Source organism: Oryctolagus cuniculus, chromosome 1 (genome assembly GCF_964237555.1).
Source record: "Oryctolagus cuniculus chromosome 1, mOryCun1.1, whole genome shotgun sequence".
Taxonomy (NCBI): domain Eukaryota; kingdom Metazoa; phylum Chordata; class Mammalia; order Lagomorpha; family Leporidae; genus Oryctolagus; species Oryctolagus cuniculus.
The window spans coordinates 144,525,925-144,545,379 of NC_091432.1; the positions used below are offsets into that span (position 1 = coordinate 144,525,925).

At 44.5% G+C, this 19,455-nt stretch overlaps 1 protein-coding gene across 1 annotated transcript in view; it reads right to left on the reverse strand.

The window, feature by feature from the left end:
* NAA35 (N-alpha-acetyltransferase 35, NatC auxiliary subunit) overlaps positions 1 to 12,491 on the reverse strand; it is an 82,999-nt gene extending 70,508 nt beyond the window's left edge. Inside the window, exons 1-2 of the mRNA XM_002708297.5 lie at positions 12,371 to 12,491; positions 11,554 to 11,682 (exon numbers count right to left, since the gene is read on the reverse strand). Coding sequence (XP_002708343.1) covers positions 11,554 to 11,677 — 124 coding nt within the window. The 5' untranslated portion in view covers positions 11,678 to 11,682; positions 12,371 to 12,491. The remainder of the gene's footprint in view (positions 1 to 11,553; positions 11,683 to 12,370) is intronic.
* Positions 12,492 to 19,455: the final 6,964 nt, after the last annotated feature.

Below are 19,455 nucleotides of genomic sequence, written 5' to 3' on the forward strand. Positions count from 1 at the left end.
AAAGGAAAAGAACCAGCCCAATTATCATGCGGCAATTTTTACTTGAAAAAAATATTTATTGATACTTGAAATTTTTTCCTAAAATAAATGTTTGCCACTTCAAGAAAAATAATTGACAGGTTTGTTGCCAATACTAAATTAAATGAGCTTTCAAGCAAACACATAAATTCAGGGAAAATATGTAGTCTGAAAGTCTGACAGTTTCCCAATATTTAAAAGACTTCAATTACTGGTAGTGTTATCAATGTGGGTTTTAAAATTTCAACTTATTTGAAAGACAGAGAGACAAAAAGAAAGAGATCCTCTACCCACCGGTTCATTCCTCAAATGCCTTCAATAGCCAGGCCTAGCCAGGCTGATGCCAGGAGCTCAACCTCAATCCAGGTCTCTCCATGCCAGTGGCAGGGACCAAACACCTAAGCTGTCATCTTCCTCCTGTCCATGCACACTAGCAGGAAACTGGAACTGGATGTGGAGCTGACTTGAAGCAGGCATTCCAGTATGTTCTGCTGGCACCCTAACCTATGCACCTAGCGTGTTTTTTAATAGCGTGTAGTGAAATGTGCTAACATCTGGAAGATCCGTGTAACTCAATGAACCAATACTTTCCAAATAACACATATTACAAATCAGGCACAGATTTAAGAGTCATTTAAGGCCGGCGCCGTGGCTCAATAGGCTAATCCTCCACCTTGCGGTGCCAGCACACTGGGTTCTAGTCCTGGTCGGGGTGCCGGATTCTTTCCCGGTTGCCCCTCTTCCAGGCCAGCTCTCTGCTGTGGCCAGGGAGTGCAGTGGAGGATGGTCCAAGTGCTTGGGCCCTGCACCCCATGGGAGACCAGGAGAAGCACCTGGCTCCTGCCTTAGGATCAGCGCGGTGTGCCGGCCGCAGCGCGCCAGCCGTGGCGGCCATTGGAGGGTGAACAAACGGCAAAGGAAGACCTTTCTCTCTGTCTCTCTCTCACTGTCCACTCTGCCTGTCAAAAAAAAAAAAAAAAAGTCATTTAAGAGTCATTTAAGCGTCAAGACACACCAATGGATTTTAATGTAACAGAATGTGAAAAGTACAGATAACACTTCAGATTCCACAATGCAAATAACCTTTAAGAATCTACTATCAGTCAAGTTTTTGGTGTAAGTATCAAAGAATACTCATAATTATTTGAAAAAATTCCTCTACTTTCAACCACACATTTGGTGAAGTCAGATTACTTCCAGTACTTCAACCAAAATGCCATGGGGCAACAGACTGAGTAACAGACAATTCAGTTGCCCTCTATTAAGGCAGATACTAACAAAACTTGCAAAAATGCGAAACAACTCCACTCTTCTAAACTTTTTTTTTTTTTTTTTAATTTTATTTGATTTGACAGAGTTAGACAGTGAGAGAGAGAGACAAGAGAAAGGACTTCCTTCCGCTGGTTTACCCCCCAAATGGCCGTAGCTACGGCAGGTGCTGCGCCGACCCTAAGCCAGGAGCTTCTCCCTGGTCTCCCATGCAGGTGCAGGGGCCCTAACACTTGGGCCATCCTCCACTGCCTTCCCAAGCCACAGCAGAGAGCTGGACTGGAAGAGGAGCAACCAGGACTAGAACCTCATGCCCATATGGGATGCCAGCACCACAGGTGGAGGATTAACCAAGTGAGCCACGGCGCTGGCCCTGTTAAATTTATTTTTCACTTAAAAATGTTACTTATGTTAACATGCAATGGGTTTTATTACTTTTAAATGAATTAGTTTCTAATTTCTATTTCAAATTTTAAGATTGATTGATTGGGGGTCAGCTAAAGCCACCGCCTACAGTGCCAGCATCCCATTTGGGTGCTGGTTCGAGTCCTGGCTGCTCCACTTCCCATCCAGCTTTCTGGTATGACCTGGGAAAGCAACAGCAGATGTCCTAATCCTCGAGCCCCTGCACCCATGTGGGAAACCAGGAAGATGCTCCTGGCTTCGGATTGGCACAGCTCCTGCTGTTGTGACCACGGGGAGTGAACCAGCGGATGGAAGACCTCTCTCTTACCGATGGGGGGTGGAGGAAGAGAGAGAGAGATGAGATCTTCCATCCCCTGGTTCATACCCCAAACGGCTGCTATGACCAGAGCTAGGCAGATCAGAAACTAAGAGCCAAGAGCTTCTTCACTGTCATGTGGGTGCAGGGACCCAGGCACTTGGGCCATCTTCTACTGCTTTCCCAGGCCATTAGCACGGAGGTGGATCAGAAGAGAAGCAACAGGACTTGAATTGGCACCCACATGGGATGCCGGCGCTGCAGGCAGAGGCTTAACCTACTAGGCCTCAGTGCCGGGGCCCTCAGCTTTAAAATTTACTACAGTAAACATTTTAAATATATGTAAAAGATAGTAACTCTAAAAAATATAATGAGGTTCTGAGACCAAAAAGTTTAAGAACTGCTGTAATAATCTAGCATATGTTTAGAATAAATCTGGATAGCAAATAACTTCACCAAACTTAAAAACACTCCACAGATCTACAAGCAAGTCAATGTAATTAGATCTCTTGCTAGCAAAAGCAGACCATATTTTAAAGAGGGAAGGAAAAGAGAAGGATGTGCTTTATAGCTGAATAAGGTCCCACTGCATGATCAAAAACAGGATACAGAATCATGGTCTCAGACAGCACTACAGAAGTGAGTAAACTGGGCCTTAACCAAGCAGGCAGCAGTCCTCAAAATATTCAGTGAAAAGGATAATGTTTCACATTATCATCAGCCATCGGAGCAACCACACTATCACCCATCACAGAGCCTCTGGAAAACTCCACTGTATCTTAACAAGGAAAAAGAGTCGAAAAAGGCAATGTTTAAAAAAATCTGTTCCTCTTTACTCTCACATAAGGTATGAATAAATCTGTTGTGAGAGAAAGTTTTTTGAGTTAAAGAATTTCTTGGCATCTTACTGAGGGCGTCCTTTCTTTTACCTTGGAAATAATGAATCATAACTCCTGAATGGTATTTGATACAGCAATGCTAAGCACTTAAAGCCTCGGATCATTTTCCCAAAGAAATGTAACCTACAAGGACAGAGGAAAAACATGCAAATAGGTGACAATGCAAATACATTTCATCATCTTATAAAGGAGATAATTTACAAAATGGTGCTAATGATCTCTGAATAGATTTCTACAAATACGATCGTAAATGATAGCTAAGTTCCCAGCTACTGTCCCTACGAACATCCTATTTTTTTCTATAACAAGGCTGAAATCCAGTACTATTTTAACAGAACAATTAAGGTTTATACTTGGGTAAAGGTGATCAATGTTAAAGACACACAACTCCCATTAATTCCCTTGTAAGATATCATTAAAATGAGAGGAATTAAAAAAAAAAAAAAAGACACAAACTCCAAAGAACAGTTGAAACAACAAATAAGAGCAACGAAATTGGGGAAACTTAGAAATAAGAAGACAGGCAGTTTCTTAACAGATCTCTTAAAGAGACAACCTAAAGCCAGCAGTGGAGAAATCTAAAACCAGCCTGATTTGCAACTTGCTTCGGAAAGTGAAGTAAAGGTAGGGCTACAATGTGGATGGAGTACAGCACAGTGGGGTTCCCCAGAGCCCAGCCTAAATTTACCCCTCCTGACCCTTGGGTGACTCTGAGGGCTGTAAAACAAAAGTCCAGTCATCAGGTAATTTGAAGGACATGGTTTTGTACTATGAAGACCGCGTATGGAGGCAACATGTGAAAACCCTAACTATTAAGTCACAGACAGTACTATCTTTAACATCAAGGCAGATTAGACACGCTTTCTCTAATGAAACCCTTCCAGGAGGAAAGGGCTACAGGACACCAGAGGTTCTCCGAGACAAAGCCACTCAGATCACCAGACACTGATATTCCATACTTGATTTTAGCCAAAAGGCCGAGAAGTGATTGAGACACTGATATTCACAGCTGCCAAGTTGCACTCAGAAATTCAGAGCTTCCGATCAGCTTTTTAGTCCACCATCCTCAGGCTGCTAACAAAGGATCCTCATAAATCCAAACTAAGCCCCTAGTATGAAAGTAACCAAAGGAAAAAAACTAAAAAAGTTTGAGGAAACACACCTATGTAGGGAAGCAAAAATTCAAGAACTATTCTATTATTATCCTTAAAGAGAGAAAATACTGCAAACCTGAAACAAAAATAGCATACTTTAAAAAAAAAAAAGAACATACACAAAAAGCACTTAGGAATTAAAAACATCACAACAGAAATGAAAAATTCAGTAGAAAGCTTGGAAGATGAAGACGAAAAAAAAAAAAAAGAGAGATGAAGAGAGAAACAGAAAAGAGAGGACCAGCATTGGAGATTCAATATCCAAATAACAGACACTTCAAAAGGAGAGTAGAGAAAAAAAGGGACACTTCCCAGAACCAAAGGATCAAAGTGAAAAAGCCCAGAACCACCACCAAGGCCAACCGCTGGAAAAGTACTGCACATGGAAGACAAACAGAAGATCCCAAATGGTTAGGTATGAAAGCCCAGGAAACAAAATGTCAAACTTCTTAACAGCAACACCAAACCACAACACCTTCAGATGAAGTAAGGATCAACTGGGAGGGCGGAATAAAGACATTTTCAGACATTCAGAGCCTCAAAAAATGTTATCTGCCGTGCACTTTACTCAGGGAAATAATAAAGAAGTCCAACATAACAAAGCAGAAAAGGCAGAAGTTGCGCAATAGCCACAAAGATAAAGGGAATTGGGGAGAAATTTCTTCAAAATTAAACTGCCTGATATGTCTGACTGATGTGTCTCAATGTCTTAGGAGATTTAGACAACTGGTAAAATCTAAGGTAGAATTACCAAGTACATAGATTTTGGGTAAACAAATTTGCTGAGTAAAATAGAAGTGCACAAGAAGAAAAAATACAGTTTTAACTTGTTGAGTGATCTATGCATATTATTTGCACATCCATAGCGTAGCTGTAACTTTATAGAGGAATTCTATAAGTAATGACTAAATTAGGGGCAAAGAATCAAGCAGTATTACTAGAAGCATGCTATTAAGAATCACTAAGAGGGGCCGCAGCAGGTTAACCCACAGCTTGCAGCACTGGCATCCCATATGGGCACTGGTTCGAGTCCCGGTTACTCCACTTCCAATCCAGCTCCCTGCTAATGGGCCTGGGAAAGCAGCAGAGAACATTTCAAGAGCTTGGGCCCCTGCACCCATGTGGGAGACCAATATGAAGCTCTTGGCTTTGGCCTGTCCTGACCCTGACTGGTGCTGCCATTCGGGGAGTGAACCAGCAGATGGAAGATCTACCTTCCCCCCACCCCTACCCCCACCCCTCCCTGTGACTCTGCTTTTCAAATGAATAAAAATAAATCTTTAAAATAAAAAAGCTAAGTATTAAAAACATGCTATTAAGAATCAAGAAGATAAATACTGAAATAACCCGCTAAAAGTTGGAAAGTGGTGACTGCTGAGGACTTCTTTTCTATTGGCCAAAGGTCTTAAAATAAAGGACACAAAATACATGATTACTGGAAAGTCTGATGCAAAGAACCCTCAAAATGCACCAAAGGCCCCACTCCATTCACTGCTCCATATTCCTTTCCTGAAAAATCCTGGGTTGGAGAAGCTGAGTGAAGCTGAACGTTCTTGAAAATAATGGGGTGCGCTAAGACTGACATTTTAGAGAGAACAGCTCCATCTCAGTGAGAGCTACCCTGTACACTGGATGGTTAGCAGCATCCCTAGTATGCGCCCAGTAGCAACCCTTACCCACTGTGAAAACCAAAAATGCCCCGAGATACAATCACCCCCAGCTGAGAACCACTGATATAAACTGCCAGGATGCCAGTCCTACCCACCCCCTCCACTGAAAACACCCTCAGTGGCATGGAAGAAGAAAAACATAATTTTCATTTCCAAAAACAACTTTAAAAGCTGGTCTGATCCTTTACCACTCCATGCATCCTTTTCCTCTTGGCATACTAACAAACATGGGGTCAGGGTTGGCACTGTGGCAGAGCGGGTGGAGCAGCCGTATGCAGTGCCGATGTCCCATAATGGGTACTGATTCGAGTCCCTGCTCTCCACTTCCGATCCAGCTCTCAGCCATGGCCTGGGATAGCAGTGGAAGATGGCCCAAGTGCTTGGGCCCCTGCACCCATGTGGGAGACCCGGAAGAAGTTCCTGGCTCCTGGCTTCAGAATGCCCTAGCTCTGACGCTATGGCCACCTGGAGAGTGAACCAGCAGATGGAAGAACTCCCTGTCCCCCCGCCCCCCCATCTCTGCCTCTCTGTAACTCTGTCTTTCAAATAAATAAAATAAATCTTTAAAAAGATTTAAAGAGATAGAGGTCTGTCATCTGCTGGTTCACTCCCCAGATGGCCACAAAGGTCGGAACTGCGCCGATCTGAAACCAGGAGCCAGGAGCTTCTTCTGGGTTTCCTACACTGGTGCAGAGGCCCAAGGACTTGGGCCATCTTCTACTGCTATCCCAGGCCACAGCAGAGAGCTGGACTGGAAGAGGAGCAGCCAGGACTAGAACCGGTGCCCATATGGGATGCCAGCGCTTCAGGCTTTAACCTGCTGCGCCACAGCACCGGCCCCAAATAAATAAATCTTTAAATGCTGGCTATCCACAGCATGGGGAACCGAGTCACGAAGGCAGGAGAAGGAGCAGTACATGTCACAAGATCACCTACTAAGTCACATTTCTTACCTGTGGGTTTGCCATTCAGAAAACACTTAAATACAGAAAACTGGAGAGAATAGGAATTACCAGAGACATTTTACAAGTCTTGCAAAAGGAGATGGTTTAAATTATAAACAAAGTTTCCAAAAGAAGGAAAGCCCAGAAATAGTAAACTGATCTTGTATTACCTATCAAGTAAAGCAACAGCATCACATACTAAAATAATTTGGAAAAGAAAAAGAGCCTTGTGATGAGTTAGAGAACGTGGAGAGAATGTGCGCCACTCGCCTAACAAGAAACCAGAGATAATGAAAGCTACAAGCTTGGACTTGATCCAGAGAACTCTCAAGAGCCACTTAAAGAGTAAGTAAAGTGTGCATGCTGAACAACTTTGTTATCAAGATGCAGACTATTCTATGGTACACCCTCCAAAACAATTCTCCAGTCTAGCCAAACGCCATCACACGTCAAAGAGAGACAACTGTGACAGTTAAGGGATAGCATTTCATCCATTTTAAATTTAGTCATCAGAAAGTGGATCACAAGAAGTCTAAACTATAATCCAGACTATGAATCAAACTGTTTCCAGAAGGGAAAACAAATTAATACCACAGGCTCAAGAACCACGACCAATCTTTAGTTCCAAATCTGCATGTAAAGATTAGTTGTGGAGCTTGTGCTGCAGCACAGTAAAGCTGCTGCCTGTTAGTAAAATGGTACCGTCCTCCTAAGCCCAGCCTGGCTCACTAGAAATCAGGTGACACAAGGGCCCAATCACAAGCGTCAGCTCCACCCCCACTCTAACGGGATTTGCCGCTCCCACTTCCTTACCTCTGCTGAAGAGTTAAAATTGTATATGTGCGGGTGTAAAAAGTTAAGCTTAAGCTTACAGGTTTAAACCTTCCTGGTACAGCTGTAAAAATAAGACAGAGTGAAGTAGCACCTTGACAGTAGGGACTCCATTTTGGAGCACTTGAGACTCCAATTCTGGGAAAGCACCCCCCCACCGTGAGACTCTGGTTTGCAACCATGATCTCAAATAGTCGGACAATAGCAGTGCACTACATCACCCTTGGCAGAGCACAAAAACCCCCTAGCATGATTGCTCAAGCTTAAAAGTAGAAAGGTTGCACCTGGGTTACCTGGGCTAATAATAAAGATGTGATTTGTCTGTGTCTTACATTAATGTCAAGTCCTAATTGCTAATTGTAATATTGTAACTGGTATTGTCAAGATTATGATAAATATTAATTTCACTTAGGTTTTAGGTTATGTTGACCCCAGTAACCATATACTCTCTTTTGATTTTATGTACTCTCTTTTGATTTCAGCAACTGTGTATAGCAACCGTGTATAGCAACCATGTATTCCCCCCTTCCCAGTTTTGCGGTTTTTGCCTTTATAAACCCTAACCTTTGGTTATTCGGGGCTGCTCTGTTCATGTATGATCAGACAGCCCCAGCATGCTGGATAATCAATAAAGCTTCCCGTTGCTGTTTGCATAAGAGATGTCTCTTGGTGACGTTTTTCGGGCAGTCGACTCTAACACTGCAAAGCTAAGTAAGACCTGTTCTCCTAGTAGAGGCAGCCTGTAGGGTTTCCCCCACCCAACAATAAACCTCCTCTACTCTGGTGTTTGGTGTGTTTCATGGTGACCTATCACTACCTACAAAGCCAGCATTCCATATGGGCACTAAATGGAAGGTTCGAGTCTCGGCTGCCGAACTTCTGATCCAGCTCCCTGTTAATGGCCTGGGAAAGCAGTGGAAATTGGCCTGAAATGCTTGGGCCCCTGTAACCATGTGGGAGACCTGGAAGAAACTCCTGGCTCCTGATCAGCCCAGCTCCAGCCACTGCAGTCATTTAGGGAGTGAACCAGAGGATGGAAGATAACTCTACTTTTAAAATAAATAAACTTTAAAAAAATTAATTCTATATCAATGTGTCAGTTACATGTTGTGCCACCTGACAGTGCAAAAGCTAACTATGGAAGAGTTAACAAGCAAGCAGTGGAAGATGGCCCATGAATGGCATGATGTTAACAACAAAATGACAAGCCACCTCCTCTCAATCCACACTACAGAAGGGATTAAACTTGATCTCCCACTCAAGGTTCCTTCCACAAAGAAACTGAGCTCATTTATGACATAACATGAAGCCAAGCAAAAGCATCTCTCCCACCAGTATTCTAATCTGCTTTCTTGGATTCAATTCTCGCTACAACACAAAAAATTAGGAGATATACATAAATGAAAACAAGAAGTGGGAATAAAGTTAGAGGGCCTCTCAAGTCACATATTTAGTTCGGCCTAAATGCCGCAGGCCCATGATCTTCAAACCGCAGTGTGTGGGACCCTGGGTGAACATCATGTCTCAGGGCACTCAGAGGCACAGGATAGCTGCCTAATGTTTTCAAATCTAACACAACGATTTGAGAGCCAAGAACCTATAGCATAAATGGACACACACAATGCAAAATGCAAACTTTTCCATAATTTCTAAGGTAAAGCAGGAAATCATAAAGCTACCTGTGCTTAGAAGGAGATGCTCTGAAGTCTCCCCCAAGACTTGGGAAGGGGAGGCTGAGGAGTGTACGCGCTCACTCTCCTGTACTGTCACGGAGAGAAACATCGCAAGGCACAACACTCCTCAGCTCCTTTCACCACCCCAACACTTACTAACTGGGTCTCATGAACTTTTCTTTATTCTCATATGTAACCCTTCTACTCCATCCTGCCACTATCTTAGACCAAAGTCCTAACATCTCCATGTAGACTAAGCGAAAAAACTTGTCTAAGGTTACAGGCCCTCTCTCAATCCATCTCAGATTATGCTGGGAGACTGTCCTTATTTTAATTTTACTGAATTAAACAAATCCTATGAGTAAGAACAACTAGCACCACCGTCCACCAAGTACTTTACATCTACTATCTCATTTAATCACTCAGACTATAAAGTAGCTCTACTTCACAGAGGAGAAAAGACTGCTTAAATAAACCATCCACAGTTACTGAGCTAATGAGTGGCAAAGGAGCTGGAATTTCAGCTCATGTCTCACTCAAAAGCTTACTATTTTCTCAGAAGTCACACTGTCCAAGTCACTGTACCAAACATGAAGGGGAATACACTTCTAATCTTACGCTCAAAACTCTTAGATTTCCAACCGTCTATAAACTGAGCTAAAACTTAAAAAAGCACTGCCGATCTACAAGTCCCAGCACTGCAAACCGCTTTGTAGCCAAGCAAAACTCTTCTCTATTCCTAAAACATGAAACTCTCATTGAACTCTGGCTCATATGGCTCATCTCAGTCTGGGGTAAGTATTTAAAGAAACCCAACCTCTCCCTCAAGACCCAACTGAAGCCATATATCTTTCGTAGAATCTCCCTTCATAATGACAGCCCTCTAATACAGGACTCTTGAATCAGGACAACATGAAAGGTCTGAACCACTTAATGGTCAAAGATCTCCAGGCACAAAACTACACCTCGTTCTTTCTCCCTCAGACACATATATAGGCAGTCACCCAATTCCCAGTCTACTGCTGTTCCCACCATCACACCAAGGCGTTTAACTGAACCTGTATTACAAGGGGCTTGTCATACACATGATTTATCACTTTGCTCACACTCAGCTGGCTCCCGTTCCACCTGCTACTGCTCCCCAGCCTTTACTTCTCTCCTTCAGAGTGCATCTCACCGTTACCAAAAAAAAAATAAACTGGGGAAAAGAAGAAGCCGTCAAGTGTGCATCCCTCCCCATCCACGTAGAACTATGAGGGTGCTTCAAAAAGCTCATGGCATTCAACAGTTTACTTTGGTGACCAAAAAAACCCGAAACCCATGCGCACGCATTTTCACAGCATGCACTCTGCCTGCCCTCTGGAAGACTCCCACAGGAGTCAGCTGTACATCAGCCCCTCCAATCTCAGGGTGTCCCTGTGCCTTTCCCCCAGCTTCATCTTCCCACCACGTCCTTGCTTCCGTCCTTCTTTTCAATTCTACGCTCTCAATGTCTTATTTGTTTCTCTCTCTTATCTTCAGTCTCTCCCTAAGGCGCCTTCCCCTCAAACATGCTCACTTGTCTCATCATTAATTCCCAGGCGTATACTGAACTATGTGCCAGGCATTGCTCTGTGGGGTAGGGTGACAGACAGGATCTCTGAACCCAGAGCTCACCATCTAGTGGATGGGGCTGACAACAAACAACAAACCCCTGAACATGAAGGCTCCTGACAAATGTGAGCACCATGAGGGAAACAAAACAGGGGTTTCCGCTGAGGTGAGGTTGGAGAAGAAAATGAGGGGGTGACTCTGCTCAGAGTGGTGTGGGGGTGACATTAAAGGGGCAGAGGAGGAGCCTGGCGCAAAGTAACTTAAGACAGAGAACACACAGTATACATAGGAACCACGCTGATGTGTCTAACACAGAGATAGGAAGGACCTCGTGACTGGAACAGGAGCCTACGGGGGCAGTGGTATGAAAAGGCAGGCTGAGCGGCAGGCCCGGCCAGGTCTTCCAGCCTGGGTGTTACTCTACCCGCAACAGGAAGACACTGCAGGGAGTTACACGTCCTGATCATTTCCAAACCTCAACTCCGCAACAATCCCACCACCTTTCAGGCCCACGTAATTAGTAGTTCCACAGTTGGGAATGATTGCTCCTACTCCGTTAACTGCCTCACCATCTGTACTGAATTTATGTCAAACACATACTGGCTTCAAAAGAAAGGTCAAATGAGAGGGTCGAGTGCAACTGTGCATAACCAGCTTGATAAACCACATTTTACCTGTTGATTTCACTTCATTTCCTGGGACACGCTGGGGAACCACGGTCATGTTCTTTTATGCTTTCCCAGACTTTGAACTTCTACTCACCCCAAAAATTCGAACTCACCTCGACAAGCTTCTTCAAAGTCCTGAGTTATGTCCACCCAGCTCGTGTTGCTCTTCTCCATCTTTTCCGGGATGCGGAGTTCCCAGCCTGAATCATCTTCATCGACAGCCGCTTTCATCACCATGACGCCTGGAAAAATTAACAGGTGTAAGAGCATGCAGCTTGCAGGGCAAGAATAGTTGCAAAAAAAAAAAAAAAGTGTGTGTAAGGGCTGGATCAAAGTCTCAGAAACTCTTTAAGCACAACTCTAAAGTCTGTAAGCGCTACTGCAAAAAAAAAAAAAAAGCAAAAAAAAATCACGTTTTATACTATGATCAACGTTCATTAATACTACTTCTGCCCACTTCCTGAGAGCCACCATTGAGTTTGCCTTGCCACACAACCCCGACCACTAGCTCCAGAGGCCCCTCCCCGCGGCCCAGGACCCCCCAACCCCACCCCCGACGACCACCACTCCAATCCAGGCACCGTTCCTGGGCCAACAGCCCCGCGGGCCGCGGCGGGACCCCGGCCCCGCTCGCCGGGCCCAGGGTGCGGGCGCACCCGAGGCGGGCACTCGTTCCGCGGCCGCCGCGCCCGGGGCAGCCCGGCCCAGCCCTACAGGGCGCCGAAGCAAGGACAAGGGCTGTCGCCGCGCCGGTCGTCGGCCCCGGGAACAGCGGGCGAGGCCAGGGCCTCGGCGGGCAGCCGGCGCCGCAAGGGTGACCTGACGTCCCCGGGGTCCGCCAGACGCCCGGTGTGGGGGGGTAGAGGGCCGCTGCTCTCCTTTACGCCCGAAACAAGGGGGTCTCAATGGCACCCCAGAGGCCGCCCATACCTCCTTCTCCCGTGGCCACCCGCGCCGCCACGCACCGTCCGGACCACGGAAATAACGACGCCCCCGTCCCCTCCCCGCTCAGCCCAGCCCGACCGGCAGCGTGCGCGCATGCGTACGCCCGGCGCGCGCGACCCCGCCCCCTCTCCCTTACTCCCGGGGACTTTGCGCTCCCCGGCCACACCCCCTTCCTCGCTTACAGCCGCGGCTCGACTGATGGCGGCCATCTTCTCTTCTCGCGGTATTAGAGCGAATCGCGAGACCGGAAGCCCGGGCCGAGTCCCTGACGGTGCCTGACGGGGGCGGAGCCTCAGCCGTCAGAGCCCGCCCCGCCCCGTCCCGCAAGGCTCCCTGGGAAATTCTTCGAAAGGTGACGCTGGGGCGGATGGAGGCGGTGAAGATGTGCTTAGACTTCGGTGCTTGCCGGCTTGAAGGAACGGCGCCGCTCGGAAGCCCCGTCGGGTCGGGCTGCGACTGTTTTCTGGGAGCGGCGCCTGCGGAGTTCCTGAGAGGAAATTAGAAATAAATTCCTTGCGGAGCCAAGCCAGCCATTTTCTTCCGGACTGCCACATGACTTAAGAAGTAATTTTTTTTTATTTTAATTTTTTAAAAGATTTATCTATTTAATTGAAAGAGTTATACGGCGAGAGTGGTCGGTTTATTTATTTATTTAAGATTTATCTATTTATTTGAAAGAGTTACACAGAGTGGTCGGTTTTTAGATGGGGTTACTGTGACGAGGTGGGCGCTGGTAGGGCGCCCACCTTGACCACCGTCTGCCGGTCAGAGTGGCCAACATGAAGACGGCAGGACAGCTGGGTCTCTCCCGCGGCTTCGGAGTGGAACAGCCACTCGGGAAAATTCCTTATTTTCCTAGAACCACATCCTTGTCACATGAATGGTAATTCCACTCCCAGGTAGTTACCTGGGAAGCAAAGCCTACATCCACACGAAGGTTTCTACATTAATGATCATAGCAGCTCTATTATTATTTTTTTAAGATTTACTTATTTATCTGAGAGGTACAGTTACAGAGAGAGGGAGAGGTCATCCATCTGCTGGTTCACTCCCCAGATGGCCGCAACGGTTGGAGCTGCATCCATCTGAAGTCAGGAACCAGGAGCTTCTTTAAGGTCTTCCACACGATGCAGAAGCCCAAGGACTTGGGCCATCTTCCACTGCTTTCCCAGGCCATAGCAGAGAGCTGGAATGGAAGAGGAGCAGCCAGGACACAAACCAGCGCCCATATGGGATGCCGGCACTGCAGGCGGTGGCCTAACCCGCTACACCACAATGCTGGCCCCCCTCATTTTTCAGTCTTATGTTTACTTGAGAATACACAGTAATAACGTTATAAAATTGTTAAAATATATTATCCTCTAAACTAATTATCCTCTGTATGTTTATATCAGCGTTTTAAATATGGTGTTTTGTTTTCTGACACATTATTTTTAGACATTTCTACTATGAATTGCTACTAATAGCCACTGTTAGCTAGTCTTACTGTTTTGTTTAAATAAAGGCATTTTTGAAACAGAAAACTACTACAAGGGCACTTTTGAAAAGTTTGAGGGAAATGGAATTTAAAGATGGTTTGGGTGCATAAATTTCATGACAAATGTGCATTACAAAAAATGCATGATTTAAAATTTTCTGCACCAAAACAAGCCTATTTTCCAAGGACTTTCAGCGTACCTGTGAACAGGTGGGCATCGTGTAGCAGATTAGGCTGTGCCCACATCCCATCTGGCAGTGCCTGGGTGGAAGTCTTGCCTGTGTTTTCAACCCGGCTTACTGCTAATGCACATCCTGGGAGGCAGCAGATGAAGGCTCAAGTGACTGGGTCCTTGCCACCCACATGGAAAACAACTTGAAGTTCTTGGTTCCTGCCTTTGGCTTGGCCCTATCTGGGTTGTTGTGGGCTTTTGGGGAGTGAACCGGAAGATGGAAGATTCATTCATTCTCTCTCTCTCTCTCTCTCTGTAACTCTGACTTTCAAATAAATAAGTAAATCAAAAAAAAATTGGGTGGAAATATGAAAATATTTATCAAAAGCATATCCTCCAGCCGGCGCCGTGGCTCACTAGGCTAATCCTCCGCCTAGCGGCGCCGGCACACCGGGTTCTAGTCCCGGTCGGGGCACCAGATTCTGTCCCGGCTGCCCCTCTTCCAGGCCAGCTCTGTGCTGTGGCCAGGGAGTGCAGGGGAGGATGGCCCAGGTGCTTGGGCCCTGCACCCCATGGGAGACCAGGAAAAGCACCTGGCTCCTGGCTCCTGCCTTCGGATCAGCGCGGTGCACCGGCCGCAGCGCGCCGGCCGTGGCGGCCATTGGAGGGTGAACCAACGGCAAAGGAAGACCTTTCTCTCTGTCTCTCTCTCTCACTGTCCACTCTGCCTGTCAAAAAAATAAAAAAAAAAAGCATATCCTCATACAAAATGTATAATTTCAAATAAGCATCTGATTTTCATAATGTCACATTAGGATGATGACAACTATGTGTATATTTATTTTTTTCTCATCTGGTTATGTCCTCAATTGCTGCTCTAAAAAAATAGTCATACTGCTTCACTGACAGAAAGTATCACAATTTTTCAAGTAAGTTCCCTGTTGATGGGTGTTTCTAGGCTTTTAATATGTGAACAGTGTTACCATGGATAGCTATGTAAATATGCCCTTTCATTGTTTAACCAGCCTATATATAAGGAAAATTCTTTTTTTTAAAGATTTTATTTATTTATTTGATAGGTAGAGTTACAGACATAGAGAGGGAGAGACAGAGAGGTCTCCATCCACTGGTTCACTCCCCAAATGACCACAGCAGAGCCAGCCAGGAGCTTCTTCCAGGTCTCCCATGTGGGTACAGAGGCCCAAGAACTTGGGCCATCTTCCATTGCTTTCCCAGGCACATTAGCAGGGAGCTGGATTGGAAGTGGAGCATCCTAGACACAAAGCAGTGCTCATATGGGATGCCAGCACTGCTGGCAGAGGATTAGCCCATATGCCACATTGCCAGCCCTGCTAAGTGATTGAAATAGTATCTCAGTAGAATTTTGCTAAGTGAGATAAGTTTGGCTTACACCTGTCCCTGTTCTTGGGAGGTCAAATTTTACCCATATAGCATAAATGCATAGTAAACTGAACCCTATCTTGAGTTATAACAAAACGATAGCCTAACCTAAGAATATACCCTTCAGACAACTCTTCAACATGGTGCTGGGAAAACTGGATCTCCACATGCAGACGAATGAAGCAAAATCCCTACCTTACAGCTTACACAATAATTTACTCAAAATGGGTCAAAGACCTCAGTCTATGACCTGATACCATCAAATTATAAGAGAACATCAGGGAAACCCTGCAAGACATTGGCATAAGCAAAAGAGTTCTTGGAAAAGACTCCAGGGCCACAGGCAATGAAAGCCAAAATTGGCAAATGTGATTACATCAAATTGAGAAGTTTCTGCACTGCAAAAGAAACACTCAGCAAAGTGAAGAGGCAACCAACAGAATGGGAGAAATTATTTGCATACCATGCAAATGATAAAGGATTAATATCCAGAATGTATTAAAAGCTCAACAACAAAACAAATAACACAGTTAAGAAATGGGCAAAGGACTTTAACAGTCATTTTTCAGGAAAGGAAATCCAAATGGCCAACATACACATAAAAAAATGCTCAGGATCATTAGCCATCAGGGAAATGCAAATCAAACCCAAAATTAGGTTTCACCTCATCCCAGCTAGAATGTCTTTCATACAGAAATCAACAAACAACAAATGCTGGCGAGGATGTGGGAAAACAAGGTACCCTAATCCACTGTTGGTGGAAATGTAAATTAATACAGCCACGGTGGAAGACAGTATGGAGATACCTCAGAAATTGAAATATAGACCTACCATATGACCCAGCCATCCCACTCCTGGGAATTTACCCAAGGGAAATGAAATCAGCATATGAATGAGTCACCTGTATCCCCATGTTTATTACAGCTCAAATCACAACAGCTAAGATATGGAATTAACACAAATGTCCATCAACTAAAGACTGGATAAAGAAATTATGGGATATGTACACCATGGAATACTACACAGCAGTACAAAAAGTTGAAATCTGGTCATTTGTAATAAAATGGATGCAACTGGAAAACATTATACTTATACTTAGTGAAATAAGCCAGTCCCCAAAGGACAAATACTGTTTGTTCTCCCTGATCTATGATAACTAATAGAGTACCTAAAAGGTAATCTGTAGAAGTGAAATTGAAACTTTGAGATTCAATGACTTTGAACAGCCTTTGTCTCAACTGTTGAGAAACAGTTTTTTTTAAAAAATACAATTTGTTGAACTCTTTATTTAGTATAGAGTTGATCATATGTGTATAAAGTTAATTGAAATTAGATCTTGGGGCCAACACTGTGGTCTCATAGGTAAAACCACTGTCTACAGTGCAGGCATTCCATATGGGCACTGGTTTGAATCCCAGCTGCTCCACTTCTGATCCAGCTCTCTGCTATGGCCTGGAAAAGTGGTGGAAGATGACCAGTATTTGGGCCCCTGCACTCATGTGAGAAACCCAGAAGAAGCTCCTGGCTTCTGGCTTTGGATCAGCGCAGCTCCAGCTGTTGTGGCCATCTGGGGAATGAACCAGCAGATGAAAGACCTTGCTGTCCGTCTCTGCCTCTCTGGAACTCTGCCTTTCAAATAAATAAATAAATTTTTTTAAAATAGATCTTAGTAAAAAATCAAAATGGGAATAGGAGAGAGAGGAGGAAGAAGCTAGGAGTGCAGGTGGGAAGACAGATAGGGTGGGAAGAATCACTATGTTCTAAAGTCGTAATTATGAAATGCATGAAGTTTGTATACCTTAAAAAAGGTTTGGGGGAGAGGGAAGAGTATACCCTCGTAATCAAGTAAATAGTCTCAGCCAATCACAGCAGTTGAGCTTCAGCCAATCACAGGCTCCCAGCTTATCAGACCATGTCCATATAAGACAAAAGCACCATGACCTCATGCCTGTTTAGGGCAAATGCTAGCTGCAGGCAAGCAGGTTGTTCATGTAACTTCCTTTTCTCTGGCTATTCACATAACCTGCACATGTAGGGGAGGGGGAGGCATTCTAAACCAACTTTACTCTGAAACACTGCCATATTCTGGAAGGATTTTCTTGATCAAATAAACCTCACTAAATTTAATTCATTTCACCTTGTTTAAAGATGGAGTGTGTGAGTGAGTGGAAAGGCAGAGTGACAGAGAGAAACGGAAGAACAGAAAAAGAGATATTCCATTTGCTGGTTCACTACCCAAATGGCCTCAACACCCAAGTCTGGGTCAAGCCAGAGCAAGGATCCAGAAACTCCATTCATGTCTTCCACATGGAACAAGTAATTGGGCCATCATCCACTGCCTTCCCACGCACATTAGCAGGAAGTTGGATTGGAAGTGGAGGAGCCAAGAATCCAACCAGCACTAGGATATGCGATGCAGTCATTGCAAATAGAAACTTGACCAGCTAAACCACTGTTCGAATAAATATCTGTACTTGCCTGTTTATAGCGGCACATCTCACAACAATCAAATATAAAATCAGACTAAGAGTCCACCAGAGGATGAACCCCTAAGGAAAAATAAGAACATACGACAGTGAAGTATTATTCAGTCATAGAAAGAACGAAAGTCACTCATTTGCCGCACTGGACGAGATTAGGCTAACTGAAATAAACCATGCAAAGAAAGACAAATACCACAAGATCTTGCTCATATGGGGTATATAAAAGAGTTGATTTAATATAATACGGAGTAGAATGGTAGTTACCAGAGGTAGGGATAGTTAGAGGGGTTGGGAGAGTGGATGGGATGTTGGTCAAACCACACATGGTTAGAAGTAATTCCTAGGAATCTATTGTACTGCATGGTGACTATAGATAATGATGATATGTTCTTGAGAAATACAAAGAGAGTGCCTGTCTCTCTCTTTGTCTGAGAGGTAGTGTTACAGGAAGAGGTAGAAACAGAGAGAGAGGTGCTCCATCCACTGGTTCACTCCTCAAATGGCTGCAGTGACTGGAACTGGGCTGATCCGAAGCCAGGAACTTCTTTTGGGTCTCCCATGCAGGTGCAGAGGCCCAGGCACTTGGGCCATCTTCCAGTGCTTTCCCACATGATCAGCCAGGAGCTGGACTGGAAGTGGAGCATCCACATCATACACACACTTTAAAACATTGTACTATACATAATAAATGCCTGCAATTTTATCTGGTCAATTTTTTAAAATAAAGCATTAAATAATTTTAAATATATTTTCAGTAGAGTCATGAAATCAAACTTCTAAATGTCATTTACCTATTTTCATGTAACTTTAGGTAGATTTCCATAACACACATGAAACAATAGCAACAACATATGTTAACATTTATTGAATATGCTATGAACTAAGATATTCTGAGCAATTCCCACAAAAACTCCTATGAGGTTGCCAGTTTTATCTCTATTTTGTTGAATATTTATTTATCTATTTATTTTAAAGACAGAGTGGCAGAGAGAGAGAGAGAGATCTTCCAGCCACAGGTTCACTTCACTACAGTCAAGGCTGGCACAGTCTGAAGTCAGGACCAGAAACTCCATCCCGATCTTCCACATGAGTGGCAGGGGCCCAAGATAATGTTTTTGTCACAGTATAAAAACCACACCCAGCTTCCCTGATTATTAACACCTCATATTAGTGTATTTGTCCCAATTAATAGACCACACTCAGCTTCTCCTATTTACTTTTTATCCTGACTCCCTCTATCCCTTCTACCTCTCCCAGCCTGTCATGGTCAGCGTTCTGCGCTCAGATTGAGTTTTTGTTTTTTGGTTTTTAAGCTCCCACACATGAGGGAGAACATGTGGTATTTGCCTTTCTGTGTCTAGCTTATTTCATTGAGCATGATGTCCTCCAATACCATGCATTTTGCTGCAGATGACGGCATTTCATTCTTTTTATGGTTGAATAATATTCCTCTGTGTGTGTGTGTGTGTGTGTATCACATTTTCTTTATCCACTCATCTGATGTTGGACACCATAGTTGATTCCATATCTTGGCTAC